Here is a 27,255-nt window from a genome sequence, read left to right as displayed (position 1 = left end):
TATAATTTTTAACGATCGGTTATCATTCATATTGGTAGAGGTTTAAAGGTAAACTTTATTTTTTTTTTTTGTTTAGGTTTTGTTTTTGCAAACTCATTTGAGGTAGCAACTGTTGGAGTACAAAGACTTGTGTACCTAAAATACCATACGTTTTAAACAATTTTGGGCCTTCTTCAGCTTTACTTTCAATGAGAACGCTGAATATAAGACGTGTGCAAAAAAGCTTATTAAAAAATCAATTTAAAAGGTATCGGGTGCAAAATGAAATGAGACGAATTTGGAACAATATAAGGTATAATAATACTAAGAGTTAGATCAAAGCTTTCCTATGGAAAGTTCTGTTAAAGAATAAATTATTATTGTTTATAGGGTTTCATATAACTGAAGATAGAACAACTTTATCAAACGCTTAACAAGATAAATCGAAGTAATATAATATCAAGTGTAGGTGCTTAAGTTATTTCGATGGGTTATTCTTTTTTTTTTAATTATGTATGTTTCATTTATATGAATGAAGACAAATAACAATAAAAACAAAATTCTTTTTATACATACATATCTTTTAAGATCGGTTTCTAAATTAAACCATATAATCATACCAAGAGATCTGTTTGTAAAATTAAATTTGATAAGTGTGTGTTGTACGTACATACAGCTATGGACAAAGAAATAGCACACTTTTGATTTTTCTTACAAAAATTGGATTTATTTGGGACCTTTTAACTTATATATTATAATTTTTATATCAGGGCATGCATTAGCTTATGGGAATTCATAAAATTAATAATTATAAATTATTTTATTTCAATTCAATTTTTAAAAATATAATTTCTAGAGAATACCCTTTTTTCTTGTGGACAAAGAAATAGCCCACATTCCGAAAATCATAAAAATAATCATTTCTAAGCAAAAATTCTTACAATTTCCAATAAATTCAATACAACTAAGTTAGTAACTTGTTAGTAGACCACAGTTTTTCAAAGTTCTTTCGCACCTCTTTGGTAAACTTTCAACTAACGTCTGGTATCCACTTTGTGGAGTACGGCACCACGCTTCTTTGATTCTGGCCCAAAGATCGTTTGAATTTTTGAATTTCCTTTTCCCACGCTTAACCTTGACATCAATTTATAAGTTTTCTATGGGGTTAAGATTGTGAATTTGAGATGGCTAGGTGCAAACATCGATTTTTTCGTATGAAAACCTATCTTGTACTATTTCTGATGCATGTTTGGGTGATTGTCATGTATGAATATCTAATTAACTGGCGAGAAATATGGTTCCTCGGTATTCTAATGTAATATTAAGACAAAAGAATTTATCAATTTTGCCATCCACCTAACCAATGGGTCCTTACCATGCCAGGAAAATGCGCCCCAGACCATCAAATCCTATCCTCTTAGTTTCATCGTCTTGAGATAATACTTTGGCTTGTCCTTTTAACATTTTAGGCGATGGACAAATGTTTTGTCATCGGTTCCAATGCGGTTAACCTTTATTTCATCACTCCAAAAGACTCTCATTCAAAACAGCATGTTTTTATTCAGATGTTTTATAGCTAATGTTAGGTGATCTTTCATGTGTCTTTTTATATCATTGGATTTTTCTTGCTTACCTGTCTGTACAACTCAGCATCATTAAGTATCCTTCTTAAAAGTCTGCTTGACACTTTTTTCGCCGAATTCTATATTTACTTCGGGCAAAATCGTGCGAGATGACTTAAAAGGCCCACATTTGCGTTTCTTTGTGATCGCTCTATCCACTTGTATGGAAGTTTTGCGGGGAAGAAGTTAACGCAATTTAATTTCAGAGTTTAAATTTCTATTTGCTCTTTCCAAATAAATGGCTTTATCCATCATTTATTCGAAAAATTTAGAGTTTAAGCTAATTAAGAAGGATTTTTCCCTTGACTATGAGGCTCGAAAGTAATTCTCCCTTTTTTCGCAGTTTAATGATGTTTTCTGCCTATTTTTTTTTTTCAAAAATACTTGTTAATTAAATAGTAGCAATAAAATGAATGCATTTTCGTCTACAACTTTTGAACGCGGAATAAAAACTTAACGGTTAAACAAATGTGTGCTATTTCTGTGTCCACTAGCGAAAGAGACAGAAAAAGCATTATATTGCTAGTGCAAATAAATATAGAAAATAACGGTACTTTTAAGATATTTTTGTCTCCATCACTTTATTTCGATAATATACCAAAAGAAAAAAATTTATAAAAAGCATTCCTAATATCTAAAATTCGATTCGCATGATTTTTCTCAATAGTGTGCTATTTCTCTGTCCATGGCTGTAGGTATCACTTTTGGGAAAAACCTTATCGTATGACTGCATTTACACAATAAGGGGAAGAAAACCGCGAATGATAAAATATTTATCAAGCTTGAGGTTTGCAAAAAAATATACATAATATAAAAATATAAAACGTTTTATTATGACAGCATTTCAATCATTCTTTAAATATTTTTGTTTACAAAGTGGGAGAGATACCTTTTTGGGTATTGACATTGAGGTATTTGATTTAAATTTGGCTGTTTTTTTTTTGTATAAGAGTCTGGGTTTCTAACTTTACCTAAAGGTAGGTATCAGTAAAAACGCGCAATAAAAAATTATGTTTTGAATAAATGTAGGTTTTGTAGGTTTGAAGGAAATTTATTAATTTTACTGATGAAAAATCGTTAGAAAAAATCAAAATATAAATACTATAAATCGGAAATAATAAGGAAAATGTCCTATATCTCGAAAAACAGTAACATTCAGACTTAAATGCTATAAACTTTTCAAAGTTTAATATATTCCTCTCACATATTTTTCTTTTACGAGTTAAAAAAATTGTAAAAATTATTTAATTTTATTAATTTTCAAGACATCTACAAATTTCACTGATCAAATTTACCCGGGTAAAATGGCACACTGTCCAAATATACGTGATTTTAAATGCAAAATTGAGTCAAAGGGCTCCTTTTCCATTTTCTTGGAACAAGTGGTGCTTAATCCCCCCAGATCTTTCTACGAGTCATTCAAAACCCAGTTGATGTTGGTTGCTCGTCTCGTTACTGTAGTTTTTGCAACTTTGAATGTTTTTGATGCTTTTTTCCAGGTTTTTGACATAATCATGGGCTTTCCGCTCATCTCTGTACATCGTTTATATTTAGCAACTATTTTCACTTAAAAAAAATCAAAAAGTGCAAGAAAGTATAAAATAGTATGTGAAAGTAAGTATGCCATTTTACCCGAGCACTAAGTGGGCCATTTTCCCATTTTGAGTTTTTTCAATTTAATTTTTACTACAAAAAAAATAAAATCGTTTTAAACCACTTATTTCAGTTTACAGTTTACTACATGTTTACATACATTAACTTCTTTCTGAAAAATACAATGTTTTTCATACTTTTTTTTTGCAAAAAAAATTTCATAAAACTTTAACGAGTGTACTTTATGAGGTGGATAGAGACAGTTTGACCTTTTAAATTTCAAATAAAGGCTTGAAGTTTCTGAAATTTCGTATATGTTGGTTTTGCTAGATAAACTAAAGAATCGCGTTCACAAAACTTTCTAATTATTTTCGATTCTACGATTTCTAGCAAGGGGGCCATTTTACCACGGGGTGCCATTTTAGGTCACTTTCCCCTACGTTTATTGAAAATATTTTACCTTTGTTATAATTTTTTTGCTCTAAAAAAAAACGCTGTTTGTTGCATTCAAATGGCAATATCTTTTGTTTTAGCTTCAACTTTGCAAGCTTTTTGAAGCTTTTTGACTTTTTTTAAAACTACAACAACAGGGAAAGATTTTAAAATCAAAACCAGTATCAAACCACAAGAATTTCTAAAATAAAGGTAGAAACTGAGTTTTATTAAAGCTTCGAATTGTTGATTAATTTGTAGCAAAATGGCGAATGGCATTAAAAAAAATGTTTTGCTAAATAAATTTTTTCCTAACTCTTAACCAATGTTAGATTGGAAGAATTGTAAAAAAAAAAAAAACAAAAATCAATTATGAATATTAGACTGATTCAAAAAAAAATTTTTGTTTTTTTGTTCAAAGTAATACCGAAAATATTGTTGGAAATGACGAAAAAAAATACCTACTGTAAAAGTTTCAGCCCTTAATATTAACATTAAGTACCGCCGCTGCCGCATCGCAAATTTCTATTTCCCATATGTATGATTTACATGGGAAAGATTGTGTTTTTGAGTTTGGAATTTTATAACTTTTTAATGGTTCATCAAAAAAGCTAGATGTAATCATTTTCTTGTATTAAATTGAACGCTCTACAAATTTTTTTTTAAATCAGTCTAATGAATATGGTAAGCAAAATACTAGTGTAAAGTAGAGGTTTTCAGAACAAGTTACCAAATTCTGAAAGCCGGTACCTAATTTATTCCTTTGAGAGAACATCTGTGCAAACACTTGAAAGTTACAAAACGAGAAGATTGATTAACACATTAGTTACAAAGTTTCGTATTTATCATTTTGAAAAAAAATCCCACTGGGCCCCAGTAGGTAATACTCCGTACCCCACTCTCCCCTACTATTCAATTCTGAGTCTCTTACGCCCAGTTTTTCAGTGCCTGATTATGCTCGTGTCAGGATTAACCTCATAAGGTGCACAATTTTTTGACAACTCAAAGATAAGTTTATCCCGTAGTGAAAAACTGACATTGAGTAAACTCTGGGAGCAGAGTTAACTCAGGTTAACTCTTTACGAAAAACTGCCCTCCAATAAATTTATTGGACGACCGTCATTATGATGATATTTATTTTAAATTTTGAACCATTGGGTGTAGTACTTAAAAAACGATCTTAAATTGTCGTCAACAATCAAATGAAATCCGTATAGAATTGAGATGAACATAAGTTACCTAATTCTAAGAGCCCTTTAAGTGGGTATTTTATCATATTTCATTTATTGGACGACTACGTTTGGGACCTATTTTTTTTTGTCTGTTTATAAGAGCTAATGTCTAAATGGATGGGTAGATTTATTATTCCAAAATGCTTTTTTTTTTTGGTAGGTAACTAATTTTTGTAACTAAGAAAATTTATTTCTTATGGTTTTCTTTTTGGAATAATTGAAAATCAAATTAAAATAATACGAACAACATTTAAAAACATTTTAATCCTTTATATAACGAGAAAATACATTTTTTACCAATGCTTTGGGAGCTGGTTTTTTTAGAATTTCAAAAGTTTTTAAGAAAACATAAATTAACATTTGTAACACATAATACAATCCACTTATTGGGCTGTACAGACATTTCTTTGCCATAGATGTTTCTTGTCTATAAAATTCTCGTATTGATTTTCCTCCGAATAAATGCAATTTCAATTCATTTAATATTAATTGAAACCATTTTAAAAATATTTCAATTTTGTTGAAAACGTATCCAAAAGCTATGACCATTGAAAATCCAATAACCATAACCATATTAATGCCATTTCGATCGGATTCTCTTCTCGTGGAATTTCGAATGCTTCGAAAACTTCCCAAAGGACTGTGACGTGAAAAGTTTCTTGAGCCTCTAGAGACGAGGCTATCCGATGAAAGTGTATGTTTCAAGGCGAGATTTTGTGTTTCATATTCTATTTCGTCTGTTGTATTTAATAGGCCTAGAAATAAGATTTTCAAAATAAAATGTATTGTTAAATTATTTGTCGTTTTCACTGTTGCTTCGACTTCTTCTTTTGAAAAGTGAATCATCCAATGAGTTAAATTTTGGAATTGCATCGATTCCATTAGTCCTTGCAGTGGTTGGGAAAAACGATTCATCGTCTGTTTTGATAAAACTCCTCTTCCGGCTAATAGGAGTATTTTTGCGTGAGCTATCTTCAAATTCTTCTTCCATTTTTAACAATGATGAAGAAAGAAAATTTATTGAAATTGAACAAACAAAAATGTTCAAAGAAAAATTAATTTCAAATAGTCTTTCAGAAACAAAACATTCAAGGAGAGCTTAAACCCGTTTTGATTGGAGTGAGTTTAGAGTATAAAAAGCTTAAATCAATTACCTACATAAGAAGATCCTGCCATATGATAACTAATAAATGGCTTGTTTCGAGTGGGGCAGATGAAATAATTTCCGATTTGAAGTGAGAAGTTTTCGCCTCATTTGCATTTAGGAAATAATAGTCGAAACTCATTTCATGCTCTAATCGCTTTCTCTTCTTGTTCTTGCTTTTCTCGGAGCTGTTATGATCTAGAAATTTAGATGTCGAGGGGGTCATAACTGTCCCTAGTATCTGCTTCACACAAGTGATTCGCCTGGGGGGTTCGCCGGGTTGAACTCAGAAATCGTAGGTCAGTTTCCCGTATAGCGAATACAGTATAAGTAGTGAAATATACAACCATATACACTAGGGTGGGTAAAAAAAATCGAAATTCTTTTTTTTGATTTGTTACTCCGAAAAATCGATTGCTAGACCCCTCTAGAATATACACACCAAATATGAGCTCTTTATATTAATGGGAAGGTCCTTCGCTTGCAATTTTCCATTTTTACATCAAGCTTCTACTAAAAAAAAATATTTTTTTTATTAATTGACTTTTTAGCAAATTTCTTTTCATATTCTTGTAGGAAATTGAACGCTCTACAAAAAAGGCCTTATAAACCTTTTTTTGTTTATCTAACCGTTTAATAGATATTTGAGGTCCAAAAATCGAGAAAATCTTTAAAAATTCGTTTTTTGTTCTTAATTTTGTAACAAATTGAAAAATTACAATAATCAAACGCCCAAGACATATTCTTGTTGGATATTGATGGCTCCACAAAAAAGGTCTTGTTAACTTTTTTTATTAATCTAACCATTCTAAAGATATTCGAGGTCAAAGTTAAAAAAAATTATAAAAACATTTTTTTTTTTTTAATTTTCCAGTTCACTGAAAATTCATTATTTTCAATTAAGCAAGATATATTCTTGTAGGGGCTTAAACGTTCTACAAAAAATTCCTTGGCATCAAATTGATTGCTTTAACCGTTTAGGAGATATTCGTATCCAAATCAGCGCTGCCACCCCAGAGATAATTGAGCGCAGTATATTTCAAGAAAAAGCGTAGTAGATTGCAATATATCGCAGTAGATTTTTAAATATACAAACAACATTCAAATCACAAAAATATATTTTGCTACAACACAAATTAAATAAAATGCACGACTGCGGTCGCACGTACTTGCTCTTATGGTAAAAGAAGATCTTATCTTAAAGCTTTTTATGAAAAAATGAGGCAAAATTATGATAAGATTTAATTAAACTATTTCCCATTATGTAAAAAAGTACATAATATCTGTTTTTATAATTAATAAAACACCGTTTTTAAAGGTTTTGGTTACAAATCGAAGTAGGTATGCTTTCTGATTTCTTGTATGAAAAGGAATTTTGAGAAAAAAAATTTTGAAAATCGTTAGAGCCATTTTTTAAAAAAATAATTTTTTATATACATATAAAAACTTTCTAGCATTAAAAAAAAAGTTGGCATGCCATTTTGAAGAAATAATTAATTTACATTAAAAACAAAATTTCGAATCATTTCAAAAACCCGTTTTCAAAAAATTGATTTTTCAAAAAATAATTTTGAAATATTTTTTTAAAAATCCAAAAACGTGTTTTTTGAAAATGTTTACATTTTAATATTACGGTTAACTAAACGCTTTAGTATGAAAATTTTAGTTGAAATCGAGTTAGTCTTGTAAGAGATATTTTGAAACCAAAAAAACGGTTCTATGGCAGGTACCGTTAGTAACCTTCCAAAAAATATTTTTTTTAATCAAAAGTTGGGTCTTGTTTGTAAAATTATACACAAAATTTTTTATCAAAATCGTTAGAGCCATTTGATATAACTTGAACAATTTCTATGGGAGGTACACTTTCTACATAAGTGAGATATAAAAAAAACAAAAAAAAAACCAACTTTCAGAATTCTATAAAAATCATCTGAACCAAATTTGAATAAAATCCGTCCACCCGTTTAGGCTGTGGAAATGTGTACAGATGGACGTACAGACGCACAGACGCATAGACGCACAGACGCACAGACGCACGGACGGAATTGCGAGACCCACTTTTTCGGAATTCTCCATCATCGTAATGTTGGTTTTTATTAAAACCTTAAATTTTTTTCCGACACGAAACCCATACTTGCCCTATAGAGCAAGTAAAAATGAGCTCAACAGTAAAAAATACAAAACAGCTCTATCTTCGGTTCCACGTCGTTTCACATCATTTTGTTGGTCCGAAATCTTATTAGGTATTGCGATTTTAACTTTTCACCAGTAGCCAAAATATAACTGAGCAAAAATATGTCGGTAGCTTCTCAAATTACCTGAAAAAGAGTTAAAAATACATCTTGTTTCCCGAACATGAACAACTTTTCGGCCGGAACTCACAAGTAACAAGTGAAATTCAATTTTTCGTTTGGAATTTTGTTCACGCAAAACTCGCATTTTAATTTTTTAGTGAATACATTTAGAGTGAGTGAACGTGTCTCAGTATTTAAAATTTTGAAATGGACAACAATCAAAACTTTGGTTAGGAACTATTAAAATTGTTAAAAGGGGAGTAGATTCGTTTGGCTGCGCAGTAGATTTTCATTTGAGCTAAAACGCAGTAGATCTACTGCTAAAGGAGTAAGGTGGCAGCCCTGATCCAAATCGCAATGCATACGGGTCATAAGAAAACTATTGAAATCAGTGAGCATTGGTTTGGATACGAATATTTTCTAAACGGTTAAAGCAATCAATTTGATTCCAAGGAATTTTTTGTAGAACGTTTAAGCCCCTACAAGAATATATCTTGCTAAATTGAAAATAATGAATTTTCAGTGAACTGGAAAATTTTTAAAAAAATAAAATGTTTTTATAATTTTTTTTAACTTTGACCTCGAATATCTTTAGAATGGTTAGATTAATGAAAAATGTTAACAAGACCTTTTTTTTTGGAGCAATCAGTGCTGTGCAAAACATACATACATGGCCTGTAATTTTTTTAGATGATTGTCAAATGCATGACTTAAAATTGTGGTTCTATCCTTATTAAGTTTTAATAACTAAACACTTTTATTTGAACCCAAAAACCATAAAGGCGCGACTTTGTCCGTTGGTCCAACATGTTTTTTGACACACAAAGTTGCATATGTTTTGCACAGACAAAATAAATGATTTTTTGTTATTTTATTTTTAAAACCCATTGAAGAATTATTTTTTTTTTTTATATAAAACATTGAGAGACACAAAGTATATCCCTAGAGCATTCCCCATTATAAATTGCATTTTTCTTCTCTAAAACTTTAAACTCTAGAGCAATTCTGATCCAGATTCGAATTCAGAACGTCAACGATTAGACAAATTACATTTACATGTAATGTAATGTAGAAAAATTAAAATTTTGCTGTAAAAACATTAAAAAAGGTAAAAAAAAAAACAAAGAGATGTAAGTTTTTTATGTTAAAATCTAACTTTTTTTGCAAAATATAAAAATAAAAAAAAAAAACAAAAACTAAAAATCGTGTTTTTTCTCACTATTTTTAAGGTTATATAAAAAAATAATTTGAGTGAAACTTGTTGATCTTTCTGTTATTTATATTTACGTTTTTTTCGATAGGAGGTCTAATTTTTACAGAAATCGTAAAAAACACGATTTAGAACACCCATCACACTTTTTTGGCCCTAACAATTTCGCTTCAGAATTTTGAATCTTAGGCCGTGTGTGAATTGCGTTAAATAGTTAACACCGTTTAAAATTTTTGACACTATTGAGGTGAATAAAAAAATTTCAGCTGTTAAAAATTTATTGGGCTCTGGGACCTGTGCCCATATTCTGTAACTTTTATCACTGGCGATAAAATATTTAGTCTAAGAGCCGGGAGCAGATTTCTTGCGTGAGAGGTAACCGATTCATATGAATGTCAGAGGTAGTCTGGGTCATAAACAAAAAATACCAAGACTGGAAACTCGGCGGTCAACTGACGTTTGCCTACAAGCTGCGCGGTGTGGTGAATGTCGTGAACCTATCGTTGTGTTCGTGTCCGATGTGTGGTGAATGTCGTGAATCTATAAATGTGTGCGTGTTAACGTCATTTATCAACGTGGTGGCTTTCACATATATTCACAGACAGCACTGTCCACAAAAGGGTTTTGGGGGGAAAGACGTACGAAATTTTCCAGTCTTGGTATTTTTTGTTTATGGTCTGGGTCATGGTGATGACGAATAGTCTGCATTTATTTGGGGCGTTGTCGAGAAAAAGCGCATCAAAAGTACCATTTTTCTGAAAATCGATTTAGTGAGGGTAACCACTTAAAATTTATAGATAACCAACGCCACATACTCACTGATAACAAATATACCAATGGCAGACATTTTAAGTGCGGCCAAACCCCCGGCAGACTGACCCGAAAATGCGTTTTTTTTGCGTTTTTAGACTTTGGGGTAACCAACTAAAATTAATCGCATCCAGTAGCGGTGGACTCCCTGATAACAAAAATACCCATGGCAGACATTTTAAGTGGGGCCAAACCCTCGACAGACGGTTTCAAAAATGAAGTTTTTCTGAAAATTGATTCATTTAGGGTAACCACTTGAAATCAGTCGCATCCTGTAGCGGTGGACTCCCTGTTAACGAAAACACCCATGGCAGACATTTTTAGTGCGGCCAAACCCCCGGCAGACGGTCCCGAAAATGCAGTTTTTCTGAAAACTGATTTATTTAGGGTATCCACTTAAAGCTAGTCGCATCCTGTAGCGGTGGACTCCCTGATGACAAAAATACCCATGGCAGACATTTTAAGTGCGGCCAAACCCCCGGTAGACGCTCCCGAAAATGAAGTTTTTCTGAAAATTTATTTATTTTACTTTTTCACATAACTCGCGTATTATTGGACCTAGCAGAAAAAATTGTATAGCAATCTTAAAGATAATTTAATTTCCTACAGAATATGTTAAATAAATTTTTTTCGATTAAACCTTCGGTTTAAGAGTTAGGGTGGTTTTTTTGAAGCAAGTCAAAGGGTGATTTTCTTATTTTCGTCATATCTCTTTTATTTGAGGTTTTCTTAAAATTAATTTGAAGTAAAAGTTGCAGATCTTTTTATTACCTTCATTTATTACTTTAACGGTTTTTCGATTTGACAGACCGTTTTCGATCTTTAGGAAAAAAACTTCAAAAAGATTGCTATTTTTTACACACCAACAACCTTCACCTCAAGAAGAACCCCAACAAAAACAAAAACAACCAGAGTTAGAACAGCCTAAGCACAAATACAACTTGCAGAGCCGATCTAACCAATTATAACATTTTACGGCATGGCAGTTTCCCGGTGAACACGCTCAATGAAACTTGATGCGAAACGTTCGAAGTGAGTACAAAAGTACTTTCTTTGTTAAAAAAACTCGGCTAATCCGAGAATATTAAAATTATGTCTGTAAGAAACCGTGCAAGCCTTAAAAGTTATATTGTTCCATAATTGTTTTCGATTATTTTTTCAATATGATAACTTTGTTATGGTTTTATCTTTTGTGTTTTATTTTCCAGTTTCAGAAACTCTACTTACGTTTATTTTTTTTTCCACTGAGTTTTCGTATCCAATTATTTGTCTTATTGAAAATAGGAGCAGAATTTGGATTCCCATCATACTAATAAAGTTATTAGTTGCTTAAATTGTTACAGTTACCGTAAATAATTGTTATCGTTACCTATTCTCTGAAAGCATTTCCGTTTCCTGTAAAAAAGTAACGATTTTTTACTTATTGTTACAAACTCAACATTTCAAATTTAAAACTCACCATTAAACTCAACTCACCATATCTAATACACAAACCAATTCACCACCATCTCCCCCATAACTCCGAAATCACTTCGATTCTCGGACTATATTAACAAAACAAAACGTCAAAACCACTTGTGTCATCCATCATTTTTGTTTTGAATCAATCAGCTGTCTTCGAGGTCAAAGAAAGAAAAAAAAAATCGTAAAAAATAGTAAAATCCACACTGAAAAATTCAAAGGAGAAAAAAAATCATAACTCCTTTGCATTCATTAAAAATCTAATCAAAAACCGAGAACACAAAAAAAAAACCCAATCATGTCTAAAGTAGCCAACTACATGGGCATGAGCATAGTCGAGCCACAAGCTCGAATAAAACATTTGGCCAACTATGGTAACATGATCGAAGTTGATCCAAATATGCCTGTACAACGGTGAGTCACAAGAAAAAAAACTCTTCCAAATTCTATAGAAATTAACCTTGAGGAGAATTCTATTATTATTCCATTTTTGTACACTATTTTGTAGTTATTTTCGTTCAGGGACAGAAATCCTTCGAATGGCCAATGTCTATCTTACCGAAGGCAATCACGAAAATGCTTATATACTTTATATTAAATTCATGACCTTGTTCATTGAGAAAATCCGCACTCATCCGGATTATAATAGTGTGCCTGCTGCTGTCAAGCAACCAATTCGGGTGAAACTTAAAGAAATCATTCCCGTCACTGAAAAACTCAAAGACAAGTTACTTGTTCGTTATCAAAAAGAATATGAACAATTTCTGGCCAATAAGGAGGCCGAGAAGGCCCGCGAATTGGAAAGAGAAAAACAACGTTTGCAACAGGAGCAAAAAGACAAATCGAATAGAGGAGGCAGCATGCCGATGGGTTTGCAAGTGCAAATAAACAGTAAAGTGCAACCGAGTGCACCTGATTTGAGTTTATTGGATCAAGTGGTGTATCCTAATGATTTTCCAAGCGGAACTGGTGGCAGATCGAATCTCCCTTCATCGGGATTACTCTTACCAGATTCTGATAAGAAACCAGTCAAGTAAGTAAAATTGAGTAGTTTTTGTTACAGAAACCAAAATATACTTTTCTATAATTTTTTGTATGCTGAGCTCGAATCCGAAGTCAGATAAATTCTGTCACATCACGTTTCTGAGATATTCCCGTTCGAAAATCGAAATTGCCGCTTTTTACCAGTTTTCGAGGTTATTTCTTAGCGTTTGGTTAATTCCTGAACTTGTAGCGGTTTCTAAAAGAACTATTTTTTGCCTTTCTAAATCCGTTTTAATATTTTTAATATCTCTTTTCCTCTTCGAGAAATCTTTAGTCGAAATCAACGTGTTTGGTATATCTCAAATTCTTTTCCAATCGCTTTCAAATTTTGACACAACGTCTCATTTACATTCCTGTATTTTTAAACATTGTTTTAACAAGCAAAAAGTTATAACTTTCTGACTAGTAGGTCTTTAGTACAACTACCTGTCACGGTCACGCTTTTCTGCATCTCACCGCGATTCACCAATTTTGCCAATATAAAAACTTACGGAATTGTAAATGGAAAGTTGTGTCAAAATTTGAAAGCAAATGGTAAATAACTTTTCGAGATTTGCTATTAAAAGCAAACGCACATGAAATATACGAAACACGTTGATTTCAACTTAAAATTTCTCGAAGAAATTAATGAGATATTAAAAAGATTAAAACGGATTCAGAAAGACAAAAATTTGTTCTTTTAGAAACCGTTACAAATTTAATTCAAGAAAATAACCAAACGCTAAGACATAACCTCGAAAACTGGTAAAAAGCGGCAATTTCGATTTTCTAACAGGAATATCTGAAAAACGTGATGTGACAGAATTTTTCTGACTTCGGATTCGAGCTCTGCATACAAAAACCTATAGAAAAGTATATTTTGGTTTCTGTAACAAAAAAAAGTTTAATTTTGTTGACCAGTGTTATTAGGAAACAGCTCCGATTTCGATGATCTTTTTTTTCAAACGTTGGTAATTAAAAATACTTTTACCTCTATAGATTAATTATTGTTTTTTTTTTAATTAAAATTAATATTTTACAAACCCAATTTTGTCCCTTAAATTTCTGCACTAAATGATACCAAAAAAATTTCTAGGTAAAGCCTAGTACGCAGCTGAAGCGAAACGAAATTTTCAATACAAAATTTCGTTAACGAAATCTTGAACAAAATTTAATTTGTTTTGTTTTTGCTTTAAAACTTATTTTCTGATGGTTTTTCTTGATTTTTTTTATTTGTATTTTTATTATTTTTACCGAACTATAATATCCGATGGTATTTTTTCTTTAAAATGTTCGCTGTTGACTTTGGAGACTACAAAATTTTTTTTTTCGCTTCAGCTGCGTACTAGGCTTAATTTAAGGGAAACAAATATATAAGAGTAAGGGACAATCTTAAATCGTTTAAGCGATAGAGCATTTTTCTCAAACTGACTTCAAACAAAAAAAAAATATTTTGACATTACGGCAACACCTACAATATTTAAAAGCGAATTTTTAAAAAAGCTTATTCCTTTCTGTAAAGCTCATTCCTATCTGTAAAATTTAAATTCACTAAATTTAATGAAAAGTTAAAAAAAAAAAACGGTTCTCAAACTCAGATTTTGAAAAAAAAAATGTTATAATAAAAATTTAAAATAACTTTTTTCCAAACTTTTTCGTAATAAAATATGATTTTATTTTTAAAAATTTTTTGGTCACAGATATTATTAGTTAAATTTCGAAGAAGAAAAGGTAATTTTTATCAAAGTTTTGAAACAAAAATTAAAAATTACTTCAATTTCATTGAATTTTTTTGATAAAAACTGAATTTTTGTTTCGAAATAATGGATTTTCTCTAAGACTTTGACAAATAAAACCTTCAAACTTTCGCTATTTAACCTTCAAAAATAACAGCTGTTGAATGAAGAAAGAATAACTTTATATGTAAATGTAAATGAAAAAAAAAAATAAGTTACATAATTTGTTTTCAAAAAATTCTATTAAAAAAAGTTCTTGGAAAATGAAATACTTTTTAACTTTTTTTCATAAACATATTGATATTTCCCTTTATGAATTCAAATAAAATTTAATATGGCCAAACATTTTTTTTTTTTTAATAAATGCATATTTTATTACGAACAAATTTTAAAAACGACACGTTAAAATTTGTTCAATAATTTTTTTCAAAATTCTGAGTTTGAGGACTAGTTTTTCAAAAACGCTGCATTCAATTAACTTAATTTTAATTTTACAAATAGTAATAAGTTTTTAGGTGCTACCGTTGTGGTCAAATAATTTGTTTTTTTTTGTGTTTGAAGTCAATTTGTGAGAAAATTGCATCTATCGCTTAAACGATGGAAGACTGTCCCTCCCATTATTATTTTTACTTTAATTTTCTAAACAATCTTTTGGCATCAATTATGAAATTTCAGCAACATTTTTGAAAACAAAAATGTTCAATTAAATTTAAAAAATCAATACGGCAATAGCGGAAATTTTTAATCTAGGTATAATGGTTAAAGTATTTTCAATTACTTATGATTGAAAAAAATCATCAAAATCGTAGCCTTCGCCTGGGTTCCCTAATATTTCCATTTTATGAGCTTTGGTTATTCCACTAGAGTGTTTTATTCTTGTTTGAACTTTGTTTATCCTTTTTTTGTTTTACATTTTAGACCAATTTTCGATAGAAGCCAAAAGCCATCTAATGAATCTTCAGAATCACTTTTGGCTTCAGGCTCTTTACGGACAGTTGTCATTCCGCATAATACAATGTCACTGTTTTTGAGCTTAGCAAGTAAAAACACTGCGAATAATGTAGAGACATGTGGAATTCTAGCTGGACGGCTGGCTCATAATCGTTTGCTTATTACTCATGTTATTATACCGAAACAACAAGGAACAGCAGATAGTTGTAATACAATGAAGGAAGAGGAAATCTTCGATGTACAAGATCAACAAAATCTCATTACTTTAGGTTGGATTCATGTGAGTTTGTCTTCTATGCTTTGTAATTTTTCTTATAATCTCATATTGCATACATATATCCATTAGTAGAATCAATTGTATATTTAAAAAACTCAACAGTTCCCGTTATTGGTAAACAATGAAATATATTTTCCATTTTTTTTTTTTCATACGATAGCACCTTTTGAATTCTTGGAATAGATAAAATATAGAAAAAACAACTATTATCAACTATTCAATAGTTGAAATCCTTGTTTTGGCATTATATATTTTTAGATTCCTCTCGAACTCGATTAATGTCTGGATTGGCTTCAAATCCCTCGTCATGAATTTTACCTCGCGTTTTCCGCGAAATTTTTAATATGGAATAAAGACATTGACTGAATAGAAAAAATATTTCTAATAGTATTGTAGTAGTGCTAGGAGGAATTCATTAAAGATGTGTTTAAGACAGTTGAGCATACAAAAGCAGCTTGGGTGCGTGGTATTTTTAAAAAGTGGGACAACTGAGATCTGTTTCGTTCCTTTAAGGTTGATTTCTCAAGCTTATAAAATAAACTACAGTTTTTTAAAACTAGAATTTATAGATACTTGGCCAAAAGCATCAATGATAATTAACTTCAGTTTTATCTTCCCGTCGAAATGGCGACTTTTAAAGAACCTACTCATAAAGTCCAATTCGTGGTGGTTAATGCCTTTTGTCCTACTCTTAAATTCAAATTCAAAGATACGAATGTTTTCTAGAGCAAAACCATGTTTTGTGCATTTTCGAATTTGGACGTCGAGTAAAATGTTATAACCTTTCAATTTCTGTGGCATAGTTATTTGTTTAGTTAGAGCAGCAACTAAATTTGTATAATTTTGAAAGTTTAAAATTAACGTTCACTGTGTAACCTTTAACGGTGTATATGCAATCTTTTTAACAGATTTTTGTTGCTCAAGAAATTAGTTTTCATTGCTAAACACATGACGTAGCCAGTGGACATTCGTACTACTTCCGATTTGTAAGAATTTTTTATAACCAATTAAGAATTTATTACAGTTTTAGTTAGTACAGTTTCATCGCAATTTTGCATCAAACCCAGTTTTTTCGTTTTTTAAGTTGTTTTCTTCAACTTTCATATCATTTTATTAAACAAAAAAATAATTTAAAAAATAAACAAACTGAGTGAATTTAAAAAAAAAACTAATTTTTAAATACCAAATGAATTCAAATGAATTAAAACTTTTTCTGAGCTTTATCTATTTGTTCTTTTCTTAACCACAATAGCTCAGAAAAAGTTTTAATTCATATGAACTAATTAATAATAATAATAATTTTTTAACTATTCATTCTTCTTTATTTGCAGACTCATCCAAGTCAGACGGCTTTTCTCTCTTCGGTAGATCTTCACACTCATTGCTCCTACCAAATGATGATGCCAGAAGCTATAGCTATTGTATGTGCTCCTAAATATCAAGCGTAAGTAATATATTTTTCTTATACTTTGCATTTTTTAAGTGTTTTTATTTTAAAATTTCTTCAACAGATCTGGTTTCTTTTGCCTGACCCCAAATTATGGCTTGGATTATATTGCCCAATGCCGTCAAGCTGGGTTTCACCCCCATCCAAATGATCCTCCACTATTTATGGTCTGTTTAATTTAATTTTTATTGAACCCCATTATTACTTAATATAAACACCTTTTTAATTTTAGGATGCAACTCATATCCACGTAGATGAACATTTAAGCGTAGAATTTGTTGACCTTCGAAGATAGTCTGGTCACACTCTTCAAGATCTCTTTTAAATTTATACCAAAAACAAAAAAAAAAAAACAATGAAGGGACATTAACCATCCCTTTTCATATTTAAATGTTGTTGCTGAGCTGAAGCTAAAAACAATTAACAAAAAAAAAAAAAAACAAAAATTAAGTGCTTTATAAAGGCGGGTTCTACACCAAATATTTAGATAACAGAGTATATGGAGTGGAAAGTAGACGTGGAAATGAGCTTGAATTAGGATATTTTTTTAGAAATGCAGTTGCATTTAAATATTTTTTGTCTCTATATTTTTAGAAAAGCCTTTTGTTTCAAACATCGCATTTTATTTTAATTCTTTAGTTTCTTGTCATTTTAATAATAATTCACTTTAAGTCGTTGTATAATTTTCAACAACAAAAAAAAGACTATTTGGCATTTTATGAAATAAATATTAATTACATTATAATATACAATACATCATATTTTTATCTATACATAAATAAAAAATCAAAATATGTATGAAAAATAAAAGATGTATAGGTCGTTTCAAATCAAAAGTCCTGACTCAGAGTTTATTTTCTCCCTTCCAATAAAATTGAGAGCAAATAAACAAAAAACTCAATTTTATTGGCTCATTGCGACAAATCAACTCAAAAATAACAACAAATCATGCTTGTTTGAATGAAAGAAATGCTAGAGAAAAAAATCAACAAACGAAAAATCTGAATTTGTTTATTAATGATTTCTATGGTGACGACTCCAAAATAATTGAAAAATAAAAATAAGATATTTACTGCCCAATTATACAAATGAAAAGGATGTGAATAGAATTTTATGTTATGAATTGCTATCATACAAACTAGACATTTCTGGTCCATCTTCACCTAGTCCTATACTAATATCTTCGGCAATGTTATTCCAACTGCCTTCAAATGATAAATAATTAAATAATTGTATGTTTTTTTGTATTGTCCGCGGATATCGAGTGATGCAAGCCCAGGAGACTTGCCTCCGCTTTCTGAGGCTAACCCACTGAATCTCACAGACGCACATAGGGGTATTTGCCAATTTTACGCGGACAAAATTATTTTTCCGGTTTATCTTCATCAACAAGGTAAAAGCTTGTATTTAGTACTGGAATAAAGTGTTTTAAGTGTTGATTTCAATGAATACATTTTTCTTCCTAAACCACTTTTTGATCAAACAAAAAAGTTAAGAATGGGTCCCAATGGTTTGTTAAAACGCTTATAAATGGAGTTCTATTAATGATATCGCCAAGATAAAGGTCTTAAAATTTAGGAAAAATCATAAGGATTCAGGTTCTGTAATTCAAAAAGTTGAATCTTTAAAAAAACTTAAAATATGGATGCTGAATACAAGGTAACCATTTTTCAAAACCTAAAACCTTTAAGAAGGGCAAATGTGTCGAAGTTGCACTTAGTTGCACTTATTTTTTACAGATTCAATTAGATAAGAGTTTAACCTTTAGAAAACATTAAATTTTATCACACAATAATGTGAAATTGTATAACTTATCTCCTTACCAACACAGAAATTTACTTTTTTTACGACTAATTTATACAAAGATTTAACATAATCACTTTTTTATTTATAACGTAATACAACATTTAGATACAACATCTAGTAGACAGTTTCGTATCTCCTCATCAATATTCCATAAAAACTTTTCATCTACATCCACTTAAAAAAAAGTACTTACTTAAGCACAGTCGCTAAATTACAAAAAAAAAATTAATTTTATCTTTGGGCTGAAAACTTTGAACTCTAGACCGCTGCTGTTAGTCATCTGAAGGGATAATCAATTTTTAAACTATAAGAAAATGCTAAGCAAGTTATCTACTTTTAGTAGGATGTTGATTTTTTACGTTTGGATCAGTTTAAAATTTCGCGTTTTGTCCGCCTAAATTGACTAAATACCCCTATGTGAGACGGATCTATTAATTAAAATAGGGATATCAAGAACTGTTCTTCATTATTTTATCGTAATTTTAGAAAAAGTTCAGCTGCCTCATAAATGCTTCCTTCCAGTAAGCGAATGAGTTTTTTTTATTTTTGCTCAATTTTCCATGGGACTTTTGATTTGAAACGACCTATAGCTGATTCTATATGGAATATTTTACATACTAAAACGCTGTCGACGACGTTTTGCTGCGAAATCTTCGTAGTAAATTCTAAGTTGATTTTCGTAATAATCGACTCGTGAAAAGTCGATATAAATTTTCGAGGATATTCGACCAATTTTTTTAAAATCAAATCTGCCTTCCTTTTGAAAAATTAGACTACTCATCAGTAGAAATTTATCACTACCAACCAAATTTCCTATCTGCTCGTGCACAACACAAGATCATTTGTTGATTGTAGAGTAGGTACTAGGAACTAGGTCTCCTAATGGTCTACTCATGAGCAGTCTACCACCTTCAAAGGAAAGTGACTATTGTGACAGATGTTTCAAAAATAATGAAAATTGAAAAACAATGCATTAGAAATTAATAAAAAGATATTTATTGCAACTGAAAAAATAATATTTGCATAAAAAAAATTTTGTATAAAAAGAATGTTAATGAATATGTAAGAAAATACATATGTATGTATTTGCATTGAATAAAAAAAAATTTATTGGAAATAAAAATATTTTGCATTAAAAAAATATTTTATTGCAAATAAAAAATTTTCTTCATAAAAAAAAAATTCAATGCAAAATGCATCCATTAAATATATTTTTTTTTAATGTTCGTGGGATTTCGTGCAATTTTGACTATTTGAACCGAATTATAGTTGAAATAGCTTATGTAAGGCCAAATAGTAAAAATTGGAAGAAATTCGACGAATAATAAAAAAAAGCAATACAAATTTTATTTTCAATGCAAATATTTTCAGTCGCAATAACTTTTTTTAATGCAAATTTTTTTTTTTTTCAAAAAATATTTTTTTTTGCAAATATTTTTCAGTTCCAATAAAAATATTTTTCAGTTGCAATAAATGCAAAAAATTTTTAGTTGCAACAAATATTTTTTTAAAAATTTTTTAATGGAAAAAAATGCATTAAAAAATGATTTTTAACAACCCTGCTCCTAAAAGGAGTTTTCAAAATTGAAAAAGGAGTGAATTTTTGGATTGAATTCTTCACTACCAAAATTTTGAAGGAGTGACTAAGTGACATCTACACATTTTGTCTGCATTAGTTGCCGAATTCTTGGGTGTTTGTTTGAATTTTTGTTCTTGTGAAGAAAATTATATTTATTTACCTATAAAGTATTGAAACAAAAGTCAAAAATGAATAGAAAACATTAGGGGTATTAATGAAATGGTATAAACTCTGGTAAATGTGTCAAAATTTTTTAAGGACTTGAAATTTACCATTTTACCATGTTAACCCAGAGTTAACACTTTTGCATAAATAGCCATATTGTGTTATAAATTTTTTGTTTATTATTTATGGCGTTTTTAATTGGCAATCTGGAAAAGGGAGCTAATTGAAACCTCACATAAAAATGCAATGTTTTTTTCTAAAGTGTTACAAACATTGCATATCTGCAGGATAAAAGCTTTGCATACTTATTGGTGCAAAACATTGCATACTTGAGAGATGAAAGCATTGCATACTTACAAGAACTTCTTGGAACAGGTTTTATGAAAGCCTTCTGTCACTTGAAAATAGAAGGCTTCTTTAAAACGGTTCAAACAGTTCTTATGAAGGTCTTCTTTAACTTATATTTACAAGGCTTCTTCTAAACACTTCCATATAGCCTTAAGGAGACCTCCTTTGTTTCCAAAATGGATGATTTGCGTAAGTAAGCCTTAAACTAAACTTATACAAACTATAGCTTGCCGAATCGAAGAAAATGGACCTTATGCAAGTAAAATTGTTACTTGGGAAGGTAATTTATTCCGGAAAATGTCAAAATTTGTTTGTCAAAAAATGGGCACCAATCTGTCAAGCCGGCCTTTAATTTTTATATTTCAATCGCAGTAAACAGGAAATTTTTTTTTGTTTTAATTCATAAAATGTCTTTTTAAAAAAATTATAATTTGAAAAATAACAAATTTTCTTCGTGTTTCGTCTCGGAAAAGGGTAAATAATTGTTAAAAAATTATTTGTGTGCGTGGTTTTTCGGTTTTTGTGCGTTTTTCGTCGGTAATTTAAACAATTAAGAATTACGGTAGCTGACATTGGTCGCCAAATTGTCATGTTTTCACAATTTGGCGACCAATGTCAGTTCGGAATATATTACCTTTTTATGTGTACTGTGACACAAACACACACATGCAAAACAAACGTCTAATCACTGTCACCACCTGTCAAATTTGTTGAGAATAGATTCCAAAATTACAAGAAAAAGGAGTGATTCACTACCATAATTTTGGAAAATAACATACTTTGATACTTTGGAGATGGTAGTTTACTCATGAGCCATGCGTAGATAATCTAGTACATTTACTACTAGAAGTACTCATGCTTTTTGCAGAGTAGAGGGGAATTGCATTGATTCGTTGAAAGTGCGTTCCATTGAAAATCGCTACTAAACTACTAGTAGTACTTTGCTATACAAAAATCAACAATTCATCACTCTTTGAACACACCCACGAAATCTTTTGCATCAGCCATCCCTGTTTATTAACAATTTTTCTTTCGATGACATCTAGATCTACTGTCAACCACCATGCCCATGCCAAAAAAAAAACATGAATTTCGTATCCCCAATATCCCCAACAACAACAACCTATATATTTTCAGCAAATGAAATCAACAAATATATGACGTTCCTTCATTCCACACATCCACCGTGGGGCTTTTATTATATCTTTTTTGCTCCCCAACGAAACGACCGTATTTTCTACCTATTCTTGATTTGTCGTTTTTGCTCAACGTACAGTTCCCTCGCTCATGTTCGTCGTTCTTCGTGGATAAAATCGTGATTCATCTCTTGCCATTATTATATTGGACGCGATTCCTCCAATTCTCCCCACAACATTTAATTTTTTCGCAATAAAAAATTGTGTGGCTTACATGTTTTTCCATATTTCTCCCCAAAAATATTATCAATTTTCATTAAAATTGCAAAGAAAATTATAAATTTAAATCTTTTCTTTTGGTTTGAGTAGATTTTTATTGAATTTTTTTTTTCCAACAAGACAAAAGAATTAAAAACGTGTGCAGGAAAGTGCGATAAAACCAAGAAAACAAGAATCGGATTTCCGTAATTGGTTTTTGCAACAAAAAAAAAAGAAAGAAAGAATTGAAAAAATAAATTAGAAAAAAAGTTAGGTAAAGGTGTTGTTTTTTTTTTTCTTTGCAAAGACGTGATAATGAAAAGTGCATTTTCACCAGTTCAATGGATTTTACCCGTTGTCCAATGTCAAGAGGTGAGTTTCTGTTATAGAATATAATAAATAATTAAGCATTAGGGTCAACTAAGGGAGTTGATTTGTCTACGGCCTCCGGCAGTTAAGAGTCATCGTCATCTATCTGATATAAGTCTTGCATTAGTTTCCTTTTTCGCTTAGAACCTACTTTTTTTCTTCCATACCTTTTGTTTCATTATTTATCAACATAAAGGTACAATAATTATACGTTTGTGGTTCCCCTAAGATTCGAATTGAATCTTAGGGGAATAAATACTTCCAATATACCAACGATTTTCCTACATACGTAACCATTTCGGTATTTCAGCTTAAACATGTGGTTTGAACTTCAATAATTTATATATTCGTATTTGTTCAAAAATTGGATATACCCACATTTTTCAGAAATTACCAGTACCTTATTGTTTGAAAGAGAATACTTATCAGCGGATTAAAGAAAAATAAATTGATATGACCTTGAAACATTTTCTCATCAAGGTCAACAATGTGGCGCTTGAGAGATTCTTGATACTTACTTACTTCTGAATGAAATAAACACTAGTTTTTGTGGTTGCGGTCTAGTTTAATACGGGTTTTCATATAAACTTGCAAAGAAATTGCCACGTTAAGGAAACAACAATAATGAGTATTAAATAGGATGAGTGTTAATATACCTACAAGTTTTGAATGTACCCCAAATAAGTTCCTATGAGATAAAGAATAGAACTGGGGGGGGGGGGGGGGGGGGGGGGGAAACCCTCTGGAATTTTTTAATTTTTGCATTATTATTTTTTTCTTTTAAAAAAATTCATTTATCAACCAAAGAAACAATTTTATTGGTCTTAGCCTTGAATGGAGCCTCAAAAGACCCCAGATAGTCCCGAAACCCATGCGTTCCGAGCCTACCACTGTACAAAAACGAAAACTATAAACGCATTTATCTCGAAACACATTTTTTTCCGCGCCGTGCAACGAAACTCAAAAACTAAAGCTATCGACTTGAAATTTGAAGCAAATTACTCCTTGAATCATTGGCCATTGCATGAACCTAAACTACTTTTTAACTACTTCTTTGTAAGAAAAACACCTTTTTTTTCGTTTTTTCGTTTTTTTGATTTCTAATTTTTATTTTTCATTTTTAAAAAATAATTTTAGGTTCATGCAATTCGTATTAATATCATCTAACAGAAAAAAAAAATCCCCTTTTGATATAAGATGGTTTCCTGGACCTGTGCGTTGCACGGCGCAAACTAGAGGCTCCAACTTTGAAGGGCTCTAGAGCCGCCATTTTGTTATTTTTTGATTTGAAAAAAATTGTATCAATACTTAATAATGTCAGTAAGATCTTGTTCTTTTAAAAATTTTAATTAGTGCTTTCAGTTTTTCATAAAAAATTATTAAAAAAGCTGTCGTCCAGAGGGTTTCCCCCCTTAAAGAAACATTTAAAGGGTCCAGGGAAAATGTCACATGTTCACTTTTTGTAAAAAATAAATTAATAATGAGGTCTTGTAGTATTTACTGAGCACTATCTGATGGCTTCCTTGCTTTTATAAAACAAATTTAAGCCTTGCTGAAAAAATAAATAAATTGTGAGCTTTTAGTACTAAGTTGTATAGAGAATACAATTTTAAAATGCGTTTTTCTCGAAATGAGTTGGAATGGACTAGTGCTGTTTATCTCCTGAACCCTTCATTTGGATTAAGCTGCTGGAATATTGAATTTTAACCAAAAAAATAATTGTTTAACGTAATGCAAACTAATTTACTTGCAGTTTTAGTTTAGTTTAGTTGGTTTTTATTAAATCATTTTTTTTGTATATACAATTTAACAAAAACATATGGGCTTGGCTTTTGCCGTCTGTTAGATTGACAATTATAAAGATAAATTGAACTAATAAAAAGTAATAAAAAGTATTTAGTTTAAAATTTTTTAAAAGTTTCCACTTATAATTCTTTGTCTATATGCAAAGGCGATTTTGGAAAATCGAAAAATTTTCTTCATATCAACTTGGTTCAACACATTAAAGCAGTCTTCTTCCGTTAGAAACCTTTTTCCCAAATACATGCAATCTTGTTTCCTGTAGTATCGGGCATTTTCCAATAAAGTGCATGACATCTTCTCGCTCTTTCAAATTGCACAGTTCGCAAAGGCATGGTAAATCTTCTCTGTGTGGAACATAATTTAAATTTAAAAGTTCTCTTCTCAACCTTATCACTATGGATATTTCTTGTATGCAGTTGTTTTCATGAAAATAGTTTTTCTCTCCCAAATAATGATCTAAACGGCTGTAGATAGATCTGAAAATTGACGATTTAGCTTCTTGTCTATATTTTGAAGCATTATAGTTCATCTACATTCTGGATCAGCCTATACATCATGCTTTTCCAATTTGCTCCATTTTCGATGCTCAAGTCAATGGACTTACCACACTGCAGAGCCAATTCCAACCATTCTGCGTACCACCCTCTTCCATCTGCAACATTTTTTAAAGCTGCTTTTTTTGGTAGTCGCTCAGTAGGCATGTTCATCACTCTCAAGATATATTCTACCTGCAGTTTTAATGTTTTAATAAACAGCGGTGAAAGACTAGTTTCGACCATAAGCAAGTAGTTTGGGGCATTAGTAGGAATGTGGAATATGCGCTTGATATAAAACCTTAGGAGTTTTTCGACCTCTTCGTATTGTTTATGTCCCCGTACCTAAGCAGCATAGAACATCACTGACTCTGCTACAGCTTCAAATACTTTATACTTGCTGCTATTGGAAATGAAACGATTTCCAAAACATCCTTTCCAGACTTTCTAGACTTTGCTAATTTTTCATTAAGGTGCTTTTGCAAACTAAAACTCTGGGTAAGCAAAACACTTAAGTACTTATATTCTCCCACCACTTCAGTTCTATATTATCATAGTATCACCTCTCTTTCCCACTGCGCCTTCCTCCACCTTCCGAACTTATAGGACATTCCTTTTCCATACAGTTTGTAAAACAACGAATTTCGATCTATCAAATCAAATGCTGCCCTGAAATCCACAAAAAATGTATACAGTTTCTTGTTATGTCTTTGGAATCAGGGGCGGACTGGGAGTCAAAGGGCCTTCCGGGACTTTTAGGAAAAGGGCCACAAAATACTTACATAATTATTTACTTACTCGAAATATTTAAAAATAAAAGTTGATATGCAGAAATTGTTTTTTTACAGTGGTCGAAAAATAATTAGAAACAAGCTCTTTTTTTTTCAAAATGTATGTATGTTCTTAATATAAATAAAAAATATTAGAAATATTTTTTAACGTTTTATTAACGATCTCGTCTTTATTGCACCTTCTTTTTCTAAAATATAAGGGGTTGGTCTGTCAGGAATAATTGTTAAGGATGTTTTATCTATTTTTTCGGAACATGTGGCATTTTACGAGGACTGCAACCACACTAACCGACTATAGAAATTAGTCGGTGATAGTCCTTTTTATTAATTGTACCTACTTTTAATTAATTAATTGATATAGAAATTAGTCGGTGATAGTCCTTTTTATTAATTGTACCTACTTTTAATTAATTGACCAAGTTTGGAAAATGTAAATGCTAAAAATCATTTATTTTTTCAAATAAAAGCATTTGTTTTTAAAAGTTTTCGTGAATTTATCCAGTGCTTTTGTTTGTCATGTTAAAGCTTCACAAGAAAAAGTTTTTTGAATAATGAACCCTTTAAAATTTCAAAACTTTTAATTACATGTTAAAAGTTAAATTAAAATTTAAGATTTCACAATTTCAAAATCTTTTAAAATAAAATGATAATGTTAAAAAACAACACTTCACGATTTTCACAAAAAAAAAAAAATAATATTTTTAACAGTTACTAACAGTACCTTTTACTGAACCGGTAAATTAGGTACTTCGATAAATTAATTAAATTTTATATCATTTTTTAAATTGATATTAAAATTCTTATAAAATTAAATTAAAAATATTTTTGTGAGTTATCAGGTACATAAAAAGCTTTGATATTCTAAGCAACATTATCTATGCATTCTATTACGATTTTATAATGTTTTTTGTTCCGGGTTTTGCTCCCAGAAATATGGTCACCGTAATTATACCACAACTCGTGTTTGTTAAAAATTTGTTAAATATTTTGTATACACAGGGTGTCCCAAAAGTAATGGATCAAACGAAATATGCTGATAGGCTAACTTTAGGACTCTCAGAATTTGGTAACTTGTTCATCTCAAATTCTTACGGTTTTCGATTTAATGCAGTTTTTGCGAAATTTCGAAAAGTCCCGACTTTGCAACTGTATTTTGCTCCCTCCGCTCATAATAGATTTTTGTTTTTTACAATTCTTTCACTAAAACATTTCTTAATAATAAGAAATAATTAATAAATCAAAATATTTTTTGCTGC

The 27,255-nt window shown here is 30.5% G+C and overlaps 3 protein-coding genes across 3 annotated transcripts in view; 2 read left to right on the top strand and 1 right to left on the bottom strand.

The window, feature by feature from the left end:
- Positions 1-5,103: 5,103 nt before the first annotated feature.
- On the bottom strand, positions 5,104-5,982 carry LOC129916597 (uncharacterized). Its single transcript, XM_055996626.1, has 2 exons — positions 5,669-5,982; positions 5,104-5,613 (listed from the first exon to the last, which is right to left on the bottom strand). Exons 1-2 carry the CDS (start codon positions 5,847-5,849, stop codon positions 5,120-5,122), a joined length of 675 nt encoding a protein of 224 aa, XP_055852601.1. The 5' UTR covers positions 5,850-5,982; the 3' UTR covers positions 5,104-5,119.
- Positions 5,983-11,897: 5,915 nt separating this feature from the next.
- Positions 11,898-17,567, top strand: LOC129916142 (STAM-binding protein). The gene is made up of 6 exons (XM_055995938.1): positions 11,898-12,191; positions 12,286-12,810; positions 15,455-15,767; positions 17,096-17,208; positions 17,276-17,378; positions 17,444-17,567. Exons 1-6 carry the CDS (start codon positions 12,076-12,078, stop codon positions 17,504-17,506), a joined length of 1,233 nt encoding a protein of 410 aa, XP_055851913.1. The 5' UTR covers positions 11,898-12,075; the 3' UTR covers positions 17,507-17,567.
- A 4,703-nt stretch (positions 17,568-22,270) lies between these two features.
- Positions 22,271-27,255, top strand: part of LOC129913156 (calcium-binding mitochondrial carrier protein Aralar1) — a 42,900-nt gene continuing 37,915 nt past the window's right edge. Inside the window, exon 1 of the mRNA XM_055991696.1 lies at positions 22,271-22,875. Within this exon, the coding sequence (XP_055847671.1) occupies positions 22,819-22,875 (57 nt within the window). The 5' untranslated portion in view covers positions 22,271-22,818. The remainder of the gene's footprint in view (positions 22,876-27,255) is intronic.

This window comes from Episyrphus balteatus, chromosome 3, assembly GCF_945859705.1.
Source record: "Episyrphus balteatus chromosome 3, idEpiBalt1.1, whole genome shotgun sequence".
Classification (NCBI taxonomy): domain Eukaryota; kingdom Metazoa; phylum Arthropoda; class Insecta; order Diptera; family Syrphidae; genus Episyrphus; species Episyrphus balteatus.
Note: the sequence above shows the minus strand (reverse complement) of the source record. Positions and strands in the feature narration are given on the sequence as shown.